Source organism: Protomyctophum bolini (assembly GCF_963924005.1).
Source record: "Protomyctophum bolini genome assembly, chromosome: 20".
NCBI classification, from domain to species: Eukaryota; Metazoa; Chordata; class Actinopteri; order Myctophiformes; family Myctophidae; genus Protomyctophum; species Protomyctophum bolini.
The window spans coordinates 27,474,626-27,489,373 of record NC_137881.1 but is presented as its reverse complement, the minus strand read 5'-3'; the positions used below and the strand labels follow the sequence as shown (position 1 = coordinate 27,489,373).

At 42.3% G+C, this 14,748-nt stretch overlaps 2 protein-coding genes across 2 annotated transcripts; one reads left to right on the top strand and one right to left on the bottom strand.

Moving 5' to 3' along the window:
- Positions 1 to 307: 307 nt before the first annotated feature.
- Positions 308 to 8,358, top strand: rgp1 (GP1 homolog, RAB6A GEF complex partner 1). The gene is made up of 10 exons (XM_080792535.1): positions 308 to 366; positions 1,086 to 1,153; positions 1,636 to 1,751; positions 1,898 to 2,031; positions 3,058 to 3,141; positions 4,026 to 4,175; positions 4,754 to 4,900; positions 5,341 to 5,468; positions 6,124 to 6,301; positions 7,526 to 8,358. Exons 3-10 carry the CDS (start codon positions 1,636 to 1,638, stop codon positions 7,747 to 7,749), a joined length of 1,161 nt encoding a protein of 386 aa, XP_080648661.1. The 5' UTR covers positions 308 to 366; positions 1,086 to 1,153; the 3' UTR covers positions 7,750 to 8,358.
- Positions 8,359 to 8,923: 565 nt separating this feature from the next.
- Positions 8,924 to 10,860, bottom strand: msmp1 (microseminoprotein, prostate associated 1; the record flags this gene model as incomplete). Its single annotated transcript, XM_080792044.1, is given in 4 exon segments — positions 8,924 to 8,944; positions 8,947 to 9,097; positions 10,115 to 10,223; positions 10,721 to 10,860. Coding segments are annotated over 4 exon segments (387 nt in total). The 5' UTR covers positions 10,827 to 10,860.
- Between the last annotated feature and the right edge of the window lie 3,888 nt (positions 10,861 to 14,748).

The following is a 14,748-nucleotide window of genomic DNA, read 5'->3' as shown; positions in this document are numbered from 1 at the left end:
AGTTGAATTGAGGTATGTTTTTTTTATATTACAATGAGTTTAAACGATGTGTTATCAAATGAAGAGATGATACAAACTAAGTGCACATAAATGACAAATGTTTTTCTGGGCTGGCTACATATTTTCGTTGCTAGGGGCGCCTAAAAGTCGCTAGGGACGCAAAAAAGTCGCTAGGGGCGGCGCGCGCTACGCGCGCGCATATCCCACCCCTGGCGACTTTTAGCGACTTTTCGAGGAGCCACTAGCTACTTCCGTCACTGGAGAGTTGGCAACACTGGTGTCACACATGATTAAAGTCCAGAGAAATAAACAGACATGATTCAACTGCTGTCCTGTGCGCAAATATTGTGCCCGGACTATCTGTAGGTAGGTGTGTAAGTGACGAAGTTTTAGGAGGGGGTGTGGGGGGGGGGGGTTTAACTCGTCAATAATATATCAAAATAAAACGCGAGCCTCTCCTGCTGCGAGGCCGAACCAATTGTACTGGAAACATAGGGGAGGTTCAGCCAACCATAGATAGTCGCTGCTCAAGTTTGACTTAGAATAAATTGCAACGGTTTGGGGTGACATTTTTTGCTTGAATCACCTAGCACTGAAGTACGAAGTATAGGCTGCGACAGATGTACACAATGCATCTAATTAATGTGGTCTCTCTCACTCTCTGATCTAATGTATCTGAGTGAGTGAAGATCTTCCCCCATTTTACAGCTTTCATCGTAGAGTCCGTTACGTCACATTATGCCACGGAGCTTTCTCTCGGTGTCCAGTCAGTCCAACCAAAACATTGCGATGGGTTTATTACTTTATTCCATCATGTTTAATTCGTGTTCAGAATAGCATTGTATCTGCTTTGACTATGCTTCAGTGTTTTCTTGTTGCATAACATCTAGCATGCAAAGTGTGTTCCCTCGTTTTTGCGTGGACAAAGTTACGTGTTCCAACCCCGCGGTTAGTGTTTGATAGTGCAGCAGCGGATCTGGCATTCTCCATTATTGTTATTGTTTATAGCGTGTCTTTGCTAGCTGTGTTTTGATGCCTGTAGGTAGGAGAAAGCCTCACATTATATTTGTCCTGTATGTCTCCAGTAGAAGAACAGAGGTTGTTTTAGGATTGTGTGCGTATAAAGGCTGCTGCAGTCCGATTCAAGACCAAGGTTCGTACAACAGTCCAGGATATCGAGTAACCTAGTACCCACTCCACTACCGACTTTAGCTAAGTTAACAGTGAACACTTTTGATGAATTGAACATGGTGGACCCTCTTGTAAACGAGTGTAATGCTTAATTGGGTCGTCCACTCACAGTTAACAGTCTTTGTATTGAGTGTGTGCTTGAAATGTAGCCTACTGTAATTCTGCAAACTGTTAATAAATATTTCAATCAATCAGGCAAGCTCCACAAACAAGTTGATTTATTGCTGAGTGGACAACTTGACAAGTAACAGCACTGTCCTTTCAGTTCATAAACATCTAAATGTGCATAAATTGGTTTCAGTAAAATGACCTGGATTGACTGTAGCAACAGCAAGCATTTGATTACATTTATTTTCTGCCTTCCTTTAATATTCTTTTATGGCTACTGTAGATGAGCTCGCCTCTCAGTCTCAGCTGAACTTTTATCTGTCTCGCATTATCCAGATGATTGAGGTCGTGGCCTCCATGGCCCGGGGTCCGGTGTTCCTGGCCGGGGAGCTCATGGAGTGCCTCATAACCTTCACCAACCCCATGTCCCACCTCTCGACCTCTGCCAGCAGGTATTGGCCATTGTTAAGGATTATTGTTTCTCAAGGATGTCCACGTTAAATTGTGAACTTGTCGTAACCAATTTTCTGTTGATTTGAGATGCGTCTCTAGAAAAATAACTGTCCCGCTCCCTTGTCTCCCCTGCCTTGTATCACAGTGAGATGCTGGCATGGGCCAGTGCCCAGATCCACTGTCAGTTTCATGCCAGCGAGGGCAGAGTGGCTCTGCCGATGCAGGGCAACAAGCAGGATGTCCAGGCAGAGAGCGACACAGTGCTCATTCCAAGCAGAGGTCAGTGATGTGGATGAATCCACTACTGATGGATGGAGTGAGGGAGGAAAGGGGAGACAAAATGGCGAGAATGGTAGTGTTGAAGGAAGATGCATGGTTTGAAGTGAGATGGGAGTTTGGAATCATTAACTTTATATATATATTGTCCTTCTGTTCACTGTTTGCACTGACCCCATGTGACAATTATCAGAAGAATCTGTTTGGGCATTTTTTTAGGTCACGTTGGTCAGTGTATAATCTGGTCACTGATCTTGGGGACTATTTATTTTGCTATTAATCTTATGTTGAGGAGCTGAAGAGTTTGCAAGTGTTTTTCTTTTGTAATCTACGTATGCAATCTACTATTTAACCCATTTAGACGTGTAACCTATGTGGTGTTTTACCTTAAATGCAGGATGTGCCCCATGCTCTGTGTCACATATAGCAACATATATTATTTTTTTGAATACGAATTTTAAGGTTTTCAGAAAACCTATTATTAGGTTAGGTTTTTAGAATCGGCCTCAGGTCTAAATAGAAATGGTATTGTACTACATATAATGGGGCAGCAGTGGCTCAGGGGGTAGAGTGACCGGATGGGAACCACAAGTTTCCCGGTTCGAACCCGGGCTCCCCCAGAGTTGGTGTCGAAGTGTCCTTGACTCCTTGAGCAAGACTTTGAACCCCTAATTGCTTCCGATGCAGGTTGGTGCCTTGCATGGTTTCCTCTGGCATCAGTGTGTGTGTGTGTGTGTGTGTGTGTGTGTGTGTGGCGCCTTGAATAAAGGCGCTATATAAATGCACCATTTACCATTTATAATGTATTAATTATGAGAATGACATTGTTGTATTTCAAATTTTCAAAACACAAGTGTTATGCAAAAATAGTGAAAATAACAAACTACTCCGAGCTTGTACATCCGATATATTTGGCTATTTTAGAATGGACAATTTTGAATATTTTTGAAAATATTTAATGACGTGCCTAAAATGGGGCCCACCAGGTTGAAAGTGGTTTTTTTAACCTCCGATTCTCGTGTTTCCCAGGAGAACGAGGCCAGTGCATGCTGGACACACCGCCCAAGATCCTCTTCTGTGACCTACGCCTGGACCCTGGCGAGAGCAAAACCTGTAAGTCACTCTTCGTCTGCTTCCACATAGCCTCGGAAACCGAGACATTTTTATTTCCAGGGAGAGAAAAAAAAAGTCTGGGGCCGAGTTCACTTCAATTCGGCATAGAGTTGCGCAAACGTCGCTCACTCTCTGCTGATTTCTGATCGTCTGCACCTTTGTTACATTGACGTACACATGCACGTACACGCACACACTCCTCTCTCTCTCTGTCGCTCTAATGAATTAGTCTCATGTCCAGCAGCTGCGCCTAGTTTCTCCCGGCGTCCCTATTTTGGCTATGTAATAATTATAGGCAAATGTTGGATTGTTTTTTAAAGATAGCAGGCTCATAATATATCACTGAGGCCCCTTTTCCACCGGTTGGTTCCCAATGAGAACCGGTTCAGTTCTTTTTGGTTTTTAGTCCATGAGCCAGAGCTCCAAAATTGAAACGGTAATTATGAATTGAGTGTGCACAACCATACCTATATTAGATTATTATCACCATGAAATTTCCCCAATTGAGTACTTACACGAAGACAATGATTTATTGTATTACAATTTTTACATTTTTAAATATGCAAATGAGGCATTATGTAGGAAAACATGCAATATAGTCGAAAATATGATAAAGCTACTACTGTGGAAGGGTTATCATGTATTAATTTACTTGTATTGATCCTATAAACAATTTAATATATGGTATAGTTTTCCCACCAATTTTGGAGCTCTGGCTCATGGACTAAAAACCAAAAAGAACTGAACCGGTTCCCATTGGGAACCAACCGGTGGAAAAGGGGTCAGAGTGCAATGTGTTGTAAGCTTGTAGATTTGATATTTTGGCGTACAATGAAGTAGACAGTAAGTGGTTAAGCCTCCCTCACACACATTCTCTCCCTCAGATTCATACAGTGAGGTCGTGCCCAACGATGGTCCCCCTAGTTTCCGTGGTCAGTCGGTGAAGTACGTTTACAAGCTGACCATCGGCTGCCAGAGGGTCAACTCTCCCATCAAGCTACTCAGAGTTCCCTTCAGAGTGCTGGTCTTGCAGGGTGAGCAAACCTCCTAATTTATAGAGTACCGTTTTCCTCCACGATATTAAAGATGTAGGGAAATGAAAAATACGTTGTTCACACTTTTAGAGCATATCCGTGGTCATCATATGGGCATACCTAACGATACATGCCAAAACAACGGGACATTTTTATTTCAAAATTCCATAAAAAGCCTATTTTAATTACTTGCCTTTGAACGAAAAAGTGATGCATGATGACGTGTCGAGCCCCGCATGAATAAAAATGAAACTTGATTTCATTCACCTGTTATGTTTTATACCCATTGCTGCGCGTTCCTAGGGCAGTTTTTTGAAAGACGCCCTAAAACCTGAAGTCTTTCTGAGAAACTTAATTGAGTCCGTAAACGTACAGAAAAAGATTACAAAACTGCCGCGGCAACCGGTCTTAAGGGTAAAGTAACGTGCCCACGGCAGCCAGTCCAAATGGGTTAATGTTGTGCGCGCATGCTCCTGACAAATATTTGGGGGAAGGCTGCATGCGAGAATATATATATATATATATATCTCTATCGTTTTACCCATGTATGTGATGTGTGTAAAATGGCTATCACATAGGCATGCCAGAGCCGCCATTTCCACAGGACGAGGAGGTTTTCCCCTCCAACCCCTTCCTGGAGGAGGAGGAGGGGAGCCGGAGGGACGTCAGGCACCTGGAGAGAGCCCTGGACATTCTCATGATCACCACTTCAAGACGCTGCGCCCGTGAGTTCAAGACCGCCTCTTGCACGTTTTCACTTTGACTTATTATCACATTGGGACCTTCTATCTACAAGTTCACATTCAAAAGCATATAAGACAAATATGGAAGACAAATGGAAAAAGCAGTTGATTGAGTGATTGTGCGACCCACTAGTGAAATATTTAGCGCATGTACGGTACCACATGGGCTCTAATGCTCAATGCACAATTTGCTGTATATCACTCCTCTACTCTTCTTTTTATTTCCGGCCTCTTTCCGCTTCTACCTGTCAAATAAAGGCTTAGAAGAGCTAACGACAAGTTCCACCGTGGTAAAAATACTTTGGAAAAGTTACATACATATAATGTAAAAATGTGCCAGAACCCAGTGTGTTGTCAAAAACAGTTGAATGTGCAGGTACAGTATTTGAACTGTGAACCTTTGTTCCTCCCCCACCCCACAGACATGTTCAACATCACCAACGTGCGCGGGAAAGTAGCAAAGTTCTGCATCTTCAAAACCATCTACAGACTAGGGGAAGACATCATCGGCACATTTAACTTCTCGGAAGGCGAAATCCCCTGCTTACAGGTGTGTAATGTTGTACAGAAATGGCAACAGTAGATTGGTTATTGTTTTTGCGTGAAGCTCTCGTGCAATGAAGTTTAATAGTAAGTATACATCAGGCTTTACAATGTGTCTTTGGAATAATATATGAACATAAAATGGCTATGAGGTGTACGCCGGGACAACGCTCCACACGTCCCAAACTCTTCTCCCTTCTGGCTCCAAAACTATGGAATGCCCTTCCCATCACAGTCAGAACTGCAGCCTCACTCCCAATCTTCCGCCGTAGTCTGAAAACCCACCTCTTCAGACTCCACCATGGCCCGTAGCACTTGCCCTAGCCTAGCCCCTTTGATAGCACTTCATGTAGACTTATAGCTTGTTACGTAGACAGCACTAGAATTGCATTTTATGTAGTCATAGCACTTTATAGTACTATGACTAATGTATATTGTATAATATATAATATAGTATAGTTGACATAGATACTCCACTGTTACGTTCTTAGTTTATACATGATTCATGATAACTACTTTTTTATATTATGTGATGTATGCCATGCTTTTGTTTTTGCTTAATGTAAGTCGCTCTGGATCAAGAGCGTCTGCTAAATGCCTAAATTGTAAATTGTGTACATATTGCACACAGTATGAAGTTAATGGTGCTCCGTGTGTCCCAGTACTCGGTGAGCCTCCAGAGCGAGGAGGAGATCCAGCAGCAGTACCAGCGGCGACCCGGCCAGGCGCTCAGCGTGACGAGCCACGGCCGCCACGTGGAGTCCTGCCTCCACACGGCCTCCAGCCACTTCTCCCTCCACGTCCCCCTCAACGTCACGCCAGGGTTCAGCACAGACATAGGTCAGTGTGACCTGTGTACTTTAATATCGTGTTTTTCTTTTCTTTTAAATTTTAGATATTTTCCCCTCTGTATTATGAAAGACTCCTAAAGTGCACAGCCCTTCTCAATATGCTCTTGTTATGGTAGGAGGTAGGTTCTGTTCTACTGTGAAGCCCAAACCCACACAAATGATTTGGTATGCAACTAACTCATACATGGGCAACTGGCGGCCCGGGGGCCACATGCGGCCCCCACCGTCGCTTAATGTGGCCCTCAAAGTTAACATTACATAAGTATAATTAAAGGCATTTGAAATTAAATAATGTTACTTTTCAGGATTTAAATTGGAAAAATAGCAAAAATAGCTGATCTATATGCTCAAAACGCGTCACACTGAGACGTGTTTTGAGCTTGTAGATCTGCTATTTTTGCGAGAACAGTAATCTGCAATGTGGCCCCTCTGGAGTGAGTGAGGAAATATAGTGGCCCTCTCCATCGTCAAAGTTTCCCCCCCCCCCTGAACTAACTGGTCATACCATGATACCACACGCAAGCACCGAGCTGCAAAGAATATCTGTTTCCATAGCAACGTTTTTTGCAACGTAACGTAAACCGCGGAGTTTACGCGGCAACGGGTCTTTTTGCGACTTAAAGTGTAAAGTGACACATCTGTGTGCAGTGCGAGCGGTCAAGTTCCCAATCCCACACGTTTATGCTTGCCGTTCTTGCATAATAAACAGAACTGCTACCCTTTTCATTTAAATCTAAGGCTTTTTTTTTGTATACTATTTGGTATATAGTTTTGAGGAAAGAAATACTGCTATTTGTCCCAAAGTGGCTGCAAAGGATTGCTGCTGTACTATACTATACAAATTCCTTTCCAAGAGCTTTATACCCTGTATTAGCTACCATAAACGACCCAATGTGACATATATATATATTTTTTTTTTTGACAGTTGCTTTGGCAATGTTAATGTTTTCTCATGCCAATAAAGCTCCTTTGAATTGAATCACTTGCAACGCACTGCAACGACAAGCATCGGCACCCTTGGACACCCTGCTATAAAACTGATGAAAGGAAAATGTCCTTTATCCCCCCACAGTCACCTGGAATGTTCTCATGACATTTCTATTCATTTTTATTATTATAAGCTTCATTCCTATTGTGGTGTTGTGTACTGGTGTAAATTGATAACAGCTGACCACTAACATGATTGTCGGACATACACCCTGTCCTTTTACAGTGACTCTGAGGTGGCGTCTTCACTTTGAGTTTGTTACCGCCCGGGAGCCCATGGAGCCGCCCACTGTACAGCAGAACCAATCGGAAGTCACGGTTTGGACGGGGGCGGAGCACGTGGACGTGGATACATTCAGCTGGAATCTGCCCATCAAAATCCTGCCCACCAATCCAAACCTGGCGTCCTACATGTCCCAGTTTTCAGGGAGCAACAGCATCAACATCTGAGAGAGGGAGAGTGTGCATGTGAGTTTACAGGGACCAACGGCTTAAAGTGTGTGTGTGTGTGTGTGTGTGTGTGTGTGTGTGTGTGTGTGTGTGTGTGTGTGTAATTTGTGGTTTTCTTTTTGTCTTCTCAAAACTGTACTGTTGGATAAGGGAAGAGGAGAGTATTTTTGGAAAAAGGAGAACATTTCCATTTGTATATTCAGAATTTAAAATGTACTCCATACCAGTATGTAAAGTATGTAGTAGTTTATTTTTATTTTTATTTTTTGCCTTTTTTGCTTGTATGTATTTTAACATGCATTTGGCAGTGCAGTCTAACTTTTAATACATTCTTCCTTTTTAGGGAGATATATCACCTTTTGTAAAGTGCAACTATATCCATGGTCATTTTGCATTTCTGTATTTATTTAATTCTGGAACCATGTATTCAACAGCCCACATGCATTCTGCTCTTTATTATTATGTAAAATGGTTCATTATGCAAGTGATTTATAACTGTCTCTTTTCCAGTGTAAGAAATCCGCACCAAGATGTTATTCATTAACTTAAAGTGTGATTTGAAATACAGGAGTCATTTCTTTCCAATATCATACTTTTATTTGGATATTAAACAGGCTTCCATACATAACAAATATATTACTATATTGTTTTATGAGCTGATATTTACAATAGTGCATTGGGTGATATTGGATAAGCCTTTAAATACGAGAGTACATTTTTCTCAAAGAGTGCTGGGTATCTCTGCTATGAACCTTTATAGAAATAATATGCAGTACTACTTTAAAACACATTACACTAAAATGCAGTTGGTTGTCCAGACAATGATAAATACTACTACCGGTATACTTATAATTTGTGATATTGAACACAAAAAGAGACATTTCCCTCAATTGCTTAACCACTGTCAACCTGGCATCCCTATTTTGGGAATATATGTTGCCATTGTCAAGAAGTTCAGACATTTTCAAAAAATAGCAAAAACAGCTGATACTGGTACTGTACAAGTTAACGTTGTGAGCAGTCCCAAGAACGCTCCATGCGGTTTAATGTTGTGCACTTAACATGGTATGTAAAAATGGTTAATGCAACGATAGTGTAGTTGAGCCTGTTGTGTGTGTAGGACGACGGAACAGATGGTGTCCATTAATCACTGATCGTCTGAGTGACTGACTGGCTATCCCTGGAGCTGCTGCTGTATAGCTTCAGTGATCCGTGGCTAGGGTCCTGGTTCTCCTCTCCCGGGGTGCAGGGCAGACGGCGGTCGGACGCCTGCACCAGGGACACCTTACAGGTGACCGCGTCCACGCTCACCTCGCACCACGGGGGGAAATCTACTGGCCGATGGACACTGAGAGAGACCGAGAGATCACTTTTCTGACAGCCAATCTACAACAACTGCACAAAAGGGTCTGTTATTCAATTGGAGATTCAGGAGGTGAGATTACACAATTTGAGCACTGGAGGTGGGGAGCAATTGGGGTTGGCTCAAGTTACAAATCTGGGGTGGTGTACCGGAAACTGACTAGATGCACGCTTATCTAAATGAATCAACAAAAAAAATGCCTAATAAGAATTTGTTTCAAATGTAGGCTACATGATGGTAATCACTATCTACCTACAGTACAAAATGTCTGGAACTTGGGACAGGGTCATTTTTGATAACGTTAGCCCTAGCATTCCACATTTGTAGATCATATTATATAGATAAGAAAAGATCTGTGAGTGACCTGTAGTTATGAAGTATTATGATACTTGACCTCTTTATAATGGTGAGGCTGTATAATGGTATAATTGCATTATGAGTGCTTGCTTACCTGTACTTGTAGCGTTATAAACGGATTACATTGCTTAGTTATACATGACCTAAGTCATTATAAAATGCCTGCCCCGTATGTGTTATGATTACTGTTATAAAGCATAGCAAGGCAACTATAATTATCCAGTATACATCAAAAGAATAGGAATTTAAAAAAATCCAAAAAGGTAGCACATCCAAAAATTAAACAAGCGGTGGACAAAGTACTCACATTTCCATTTATTTTTTGGCACACACCAAAAAGGAACGCTTTTCCTTTTTGGTGTGTGCCAATACTGGATTTGGATTTGGCACTCCACTGAAAACCATTGCTGATGCGCAACCTCTTTTTCCTCATATAATTATCCAGTCTTTAGTAGATTATAGTGCATTATTTATGGTTATAATTGCATTATAGACATGGGATGCATATGCTGTAGCAAGTGTTACCAGAATGTCTTTGTGATCAAGTTGATAAAAAAAGGTGTTGCCTGAAGCCGGCTGCGCTACAGTGTGAACCAGGTTGAAGAGACCAAACATGTGCATTATTGTGTTTGTTTGTGTACTCACGTCCCACAGCAGCCCACGCCGACAGGGTGCAGGCAGGTGCACTGCAGACAGCCGTCTTCCATCCAGCTCTCCCCCAGGGTGTAGTGTCTCCCCTCGTGCACGCACACCGCTGCATGGGGACAATATCAAGCATTGACTTAAGGTTATCGGCACCGTTTTTGTGAGTTCAAGTCAAAGAGACAAATTGACGAAATTTGACTTGATTTTATGTTGAACGAAATATCGAGTGAGATACACACATCCAAGCAACACATTTTTTACACCCAGGCTTGATGGAATGATTTTATGGGAAGAAAAGACAGATGGACCCTAGTGGTGTAACGGTTAATTAAACTAAAACAATTTCATTATCCCCAAAATGTGTGTTTTAAGTCAAACAAGTGATTTTTGAGCGGGGACGCATTGTGATCTACAAGCTCGCAACGCAATCATATTCCAAAGTGTTGTGAACTTGAGATCTGCAATAATTGATAATAACAATTGATGATAATATTTGCAAAGAGAATAATCGATAGTTGCAGCCCTGGCTAAATAAACCCCATGGAAAATGAAGAGTCATCCCCACAGGTCCTGATGATGAAAGAAGTCCAGATGCAGCCATCTTACCTCTGGCGTTGAAGTTGCACTCCATGGGTGCCGCTGAGCAACCGGCGCTCCACAGCAGAGTGCCCGTCAGGACGGTGAGTGCCCAGTTCATCACAGACGAGTCCATCTTTTCTTCTTTTTGATTCGACGATCACCCCGTTTTCTCCTTCCTTCCTCTCTCCCCGTTGCACCTTCCATTTATACCCCTGGAAGCTGCGTAGGCCGATGGTGCGGAGGCGGGGTCATTAGCCCCCATCACACGACGACCCGGGGGCCGGGGTGGTGGTGGTGGTGGTGGTGGTCGGGTGCCATTGGGAATGGAGGGGTGTTGGGGTTTAAGGGGGTAAAGGAGGAGGGGTGGAGGACTTGAGTCTTGGCACTCCGGAGATCACCTCCCTCGCTGCGCTTCAGTGGGCATGAACCTCTAAACTGATAGAAACAGTGACACATCCGCGCAGTGACTAAGAGGCCGTGGTGGGTAGGAGGGAGGGAGGTGAGTTCCGAGGAGGGGAGGTTTGCGGAGAATGAGGGAGACTGGAATTGTCTTGACATGATTCATTGGACCTCTGCTGGCTCCCATCTCCTGGTTTTGGAGGCCTGCTGTCCAGCAGTTGACCATGTGACTCATGTACATACTTAACATACTTAACGGTTGCGATTTAACCATTATCTATATCGGTATTGTCAACGGGGGGTCGAGGAACCTCTACAGGTCTGTAACACTGAGACTGTACAAATGGAGAGAAAAAACGAATTGATTCCATCTGTGCAGTCTTTTACAGTGTCAATTTGAGTCTTACCAATAGAGGGTATGCGCATGCATAAAGTGAATGGCAGATGGAGTGGCAAAGTGAATTAATTGTTGTTTAAACTCATTTAATGGAATGAAATAGGACTTTTCTGTTTGGATGAGTGGGCTGCCACGGCCAGAAAATAGATTTTTGCCACTCCAGTAGGCGTTCCCGCATAACTTCCGTGTATGATGATGATGTCGCGTGCATACCCTCTATAGTAATCCTATCAGACTGGGGGTCCTTGAAAAAAGGTTGAGAATCAGTGATCTACATGAAGAAAATATTGTTATTGTTGAGTTCAATAGAGGGTATGCACATGACATCATCGTACCTGGAAGTTATGCCGGAACGCCCACTGAGTGGCAAAAAACTACTTTCTGGCCTTGACAGCCCGTTCATCCAAACAGAAAAGTCCTGTCTGATTGCATTAAACAATGTTAAACTCACCAACATTGCAGCTGTACGAAAAGCTTGAATTGTCCTCTTTCTATCTGCAAAGTTTTTGTTTCATAAAAATCCACCATAGAAACCTTATGAGCTACTTTCTGTCAAAAAAATGCCCTGCATTTGATTATTGTCAGAGTTTGGAAGTGCTTGTAACACAGGTGGTATGCAGGACGGTTGAGTAATTTCCAACGAGCGCTTCCAAACTTTGGCTATATAGAATTGTATATTTGTATGTCTCTACATTTTATGATGAATTGAACAAGGTGGACCCTCTTGTAAACAAGTGTAATGCTTTATTGGGTCGTCCACTCACAGTAAACAGTTTTTTGTATTGAGTTGTGCTTGAAATTTACTGTAAGTGTGTGTGTGTGTGTGTGTGTGTGTGTGTGTGTGTGTGTGTGTGTGTGTGTGTGTGTGTGTGTGTGTGTGTGTGTGTGTGTGTGTGTGTGTGTGTGTGTGTGTGTGTGTGTGTGTGTGTGTGTGTGTGTGTGTGTGTGAGAGCGCGTTGTACATGAGAGAACCTGTCGCTTACCTTCTCTTGAGGTAAGCGAGAGTTGACATCCATCTGTTGTCCCTTATCCCCATCGCAAAGGATAGCGAAGTATATCCAATATTGATTGGACCAGACTGGCTTGGAGGTTGATAACATTTCCCGAAACATTAGCTCATATCCTTTTGCTATCTGAAGCCTGGGGTGCAAGATCATAGGAAAAATGTTCTCAAGCCACTCGGAAGGGGCCCTGGGGCCTCACAAAATTCTGCTTTACGCACTTGTTCTCTTGTACCCCCACAGTAGTTGGAGAGAGTGTTGATAGGTCCTCTTCAATCGGCCAGGGGTGCTACCACGCTCATTCTGGATCCGAGTGACTCACACTTACCCCTCTCTGGCCGGACGATGTTTCCATGAAACCCATTGCAACTTGAGGACCGTTGTCACAAAGGCGCCTGGTTGTAAAGTAGGGACACCAGCTACATTACTTCCTATAACTATTTTGTTTGCTAAGCAGTATGATGGTATCCTATATATATATATATATTCCTATATAATGTATTTAACCACTTACAGTAAATACTCAACTGAACGTAGTGCCCCAAGGGTCTATACTAGGACCCTCTACATCAAGTTTCTTTGCCTAAGTCTACAATATGATGCGTTGTGAGCTTGTAGGTCTCCTATTTTTGCTGAATGATAGCCTATTAGGACATGGCCAGTATGGGTATTCTATGGCTCTATGTGGATAAGACGAAAACACACACACACACACACACACACACACACACACACACACACACACACACACACTTTACAGGAGGACATGAGAGTCATTTTGATGACGAGGTTCTTCCATGTGTTCTGCTTGGATGGTCACAACCTCTTCAGAGCCTATGGGTCCCATACAATTCCAGACAGTATGATGAGATGATGGCCAGGGAGGTGCTTTTTAAAACAAAGGATGAGGATTTTCCTGTAACACGCCTATTGTCCTTCATGGACATGCAGTTCATTGGTGACATGTGGATTTTAATTGGGGAAAGGACCTTTTGCGTGGACATTCGGTGCACTGTCATCACGGAAATCTTACATTACGTTACACTTTGATGAGTGAGTGGCTGGGAAATGTCTGGTATCCTGGATGCTTTTTAACTGACCTTATTGTTTTTGAAAAGTATACTTTCCTCCATATGTGACCATCAGAGATAATTGGTAATAATTTCTAGCATTCATTTATATAATTCTATTTAGACTTAGAGTATCCTCAATTGTGGGCTTAATTATAGTGAACAGTAAAGGACCTATAGGTCCTATTAAGTGTTTTTGCTAACCGCTTTCAAGATTCATCAGGTTTTTGCCAAATGTTCACCTAATATGAGATGCCCAGAACATGGTTCCTAGCAGGAACCAAGCAGGTTAAGGACAACCTGTGCTGAATGAATGGAGCAAACTGTGGTTACCTTTGAATTATTACCAACATACAGACAGTTAGTATCACCTGTGCTGATATGCAAAACAATGCCAGGCAAGGAAAAATAATTTCGCTTTAATAATGAATGGATCACTTTGAACACTGTCAGGCAGAAAACTTGGATCTCCACATTTCATCATTTTAGTTTCCCCCCTAATGCTTTGTTGTATGACAGTGTCATGCAAAAGTATTGAACATCTACAAACTTTATTTATTTCTATATATTTTTTAACATCTCATGAAAAGTAACGGTTTTGGACATAAAAGGTTTAAACCAAAGCAACAATATGATGAGTGTATGACTGTTTTCTCTCCCCTCATGTGGACCTGTGTTCCTCAATGCAGACTTTGACTTTCCCTGTGGAACTTTACATTGTAGATTTCAAAAATTGTTACAAACATACAGCCCATATACTGTACATTTCGGCCATTTGAAAATATTCAATCTACAAGCCCACAATGTGTCGCGATGTCCAGGTCACAACTGTAGACATAGTTGAACTTGTCCGTGTCCATCTTCACCGGAAACGCATTGTGAGGTCAATGCGACGCCATTGTGAGTTTGTAGATCTGCTATTTTTGAAAGATTTTTATACATTCGAAAAATGAATACTTTTGTACTTCCCACCACTAATAGGTAATCTATTCACCATTATTACACGTACAAGTAAATGCATGGGTATTTTGATCAGTTTCACTGTTATCTCTATGCAGTAAAGGAAAGAATGAATAGATTTTATTTGGATATTATTCTACTGTTAGATTGATGTTAGGTTCTTGATTTGTTTATGATCCTAGATGGAGATAGATAGATTGTTGATAGTCTAGCACTGGTCCATAGCTC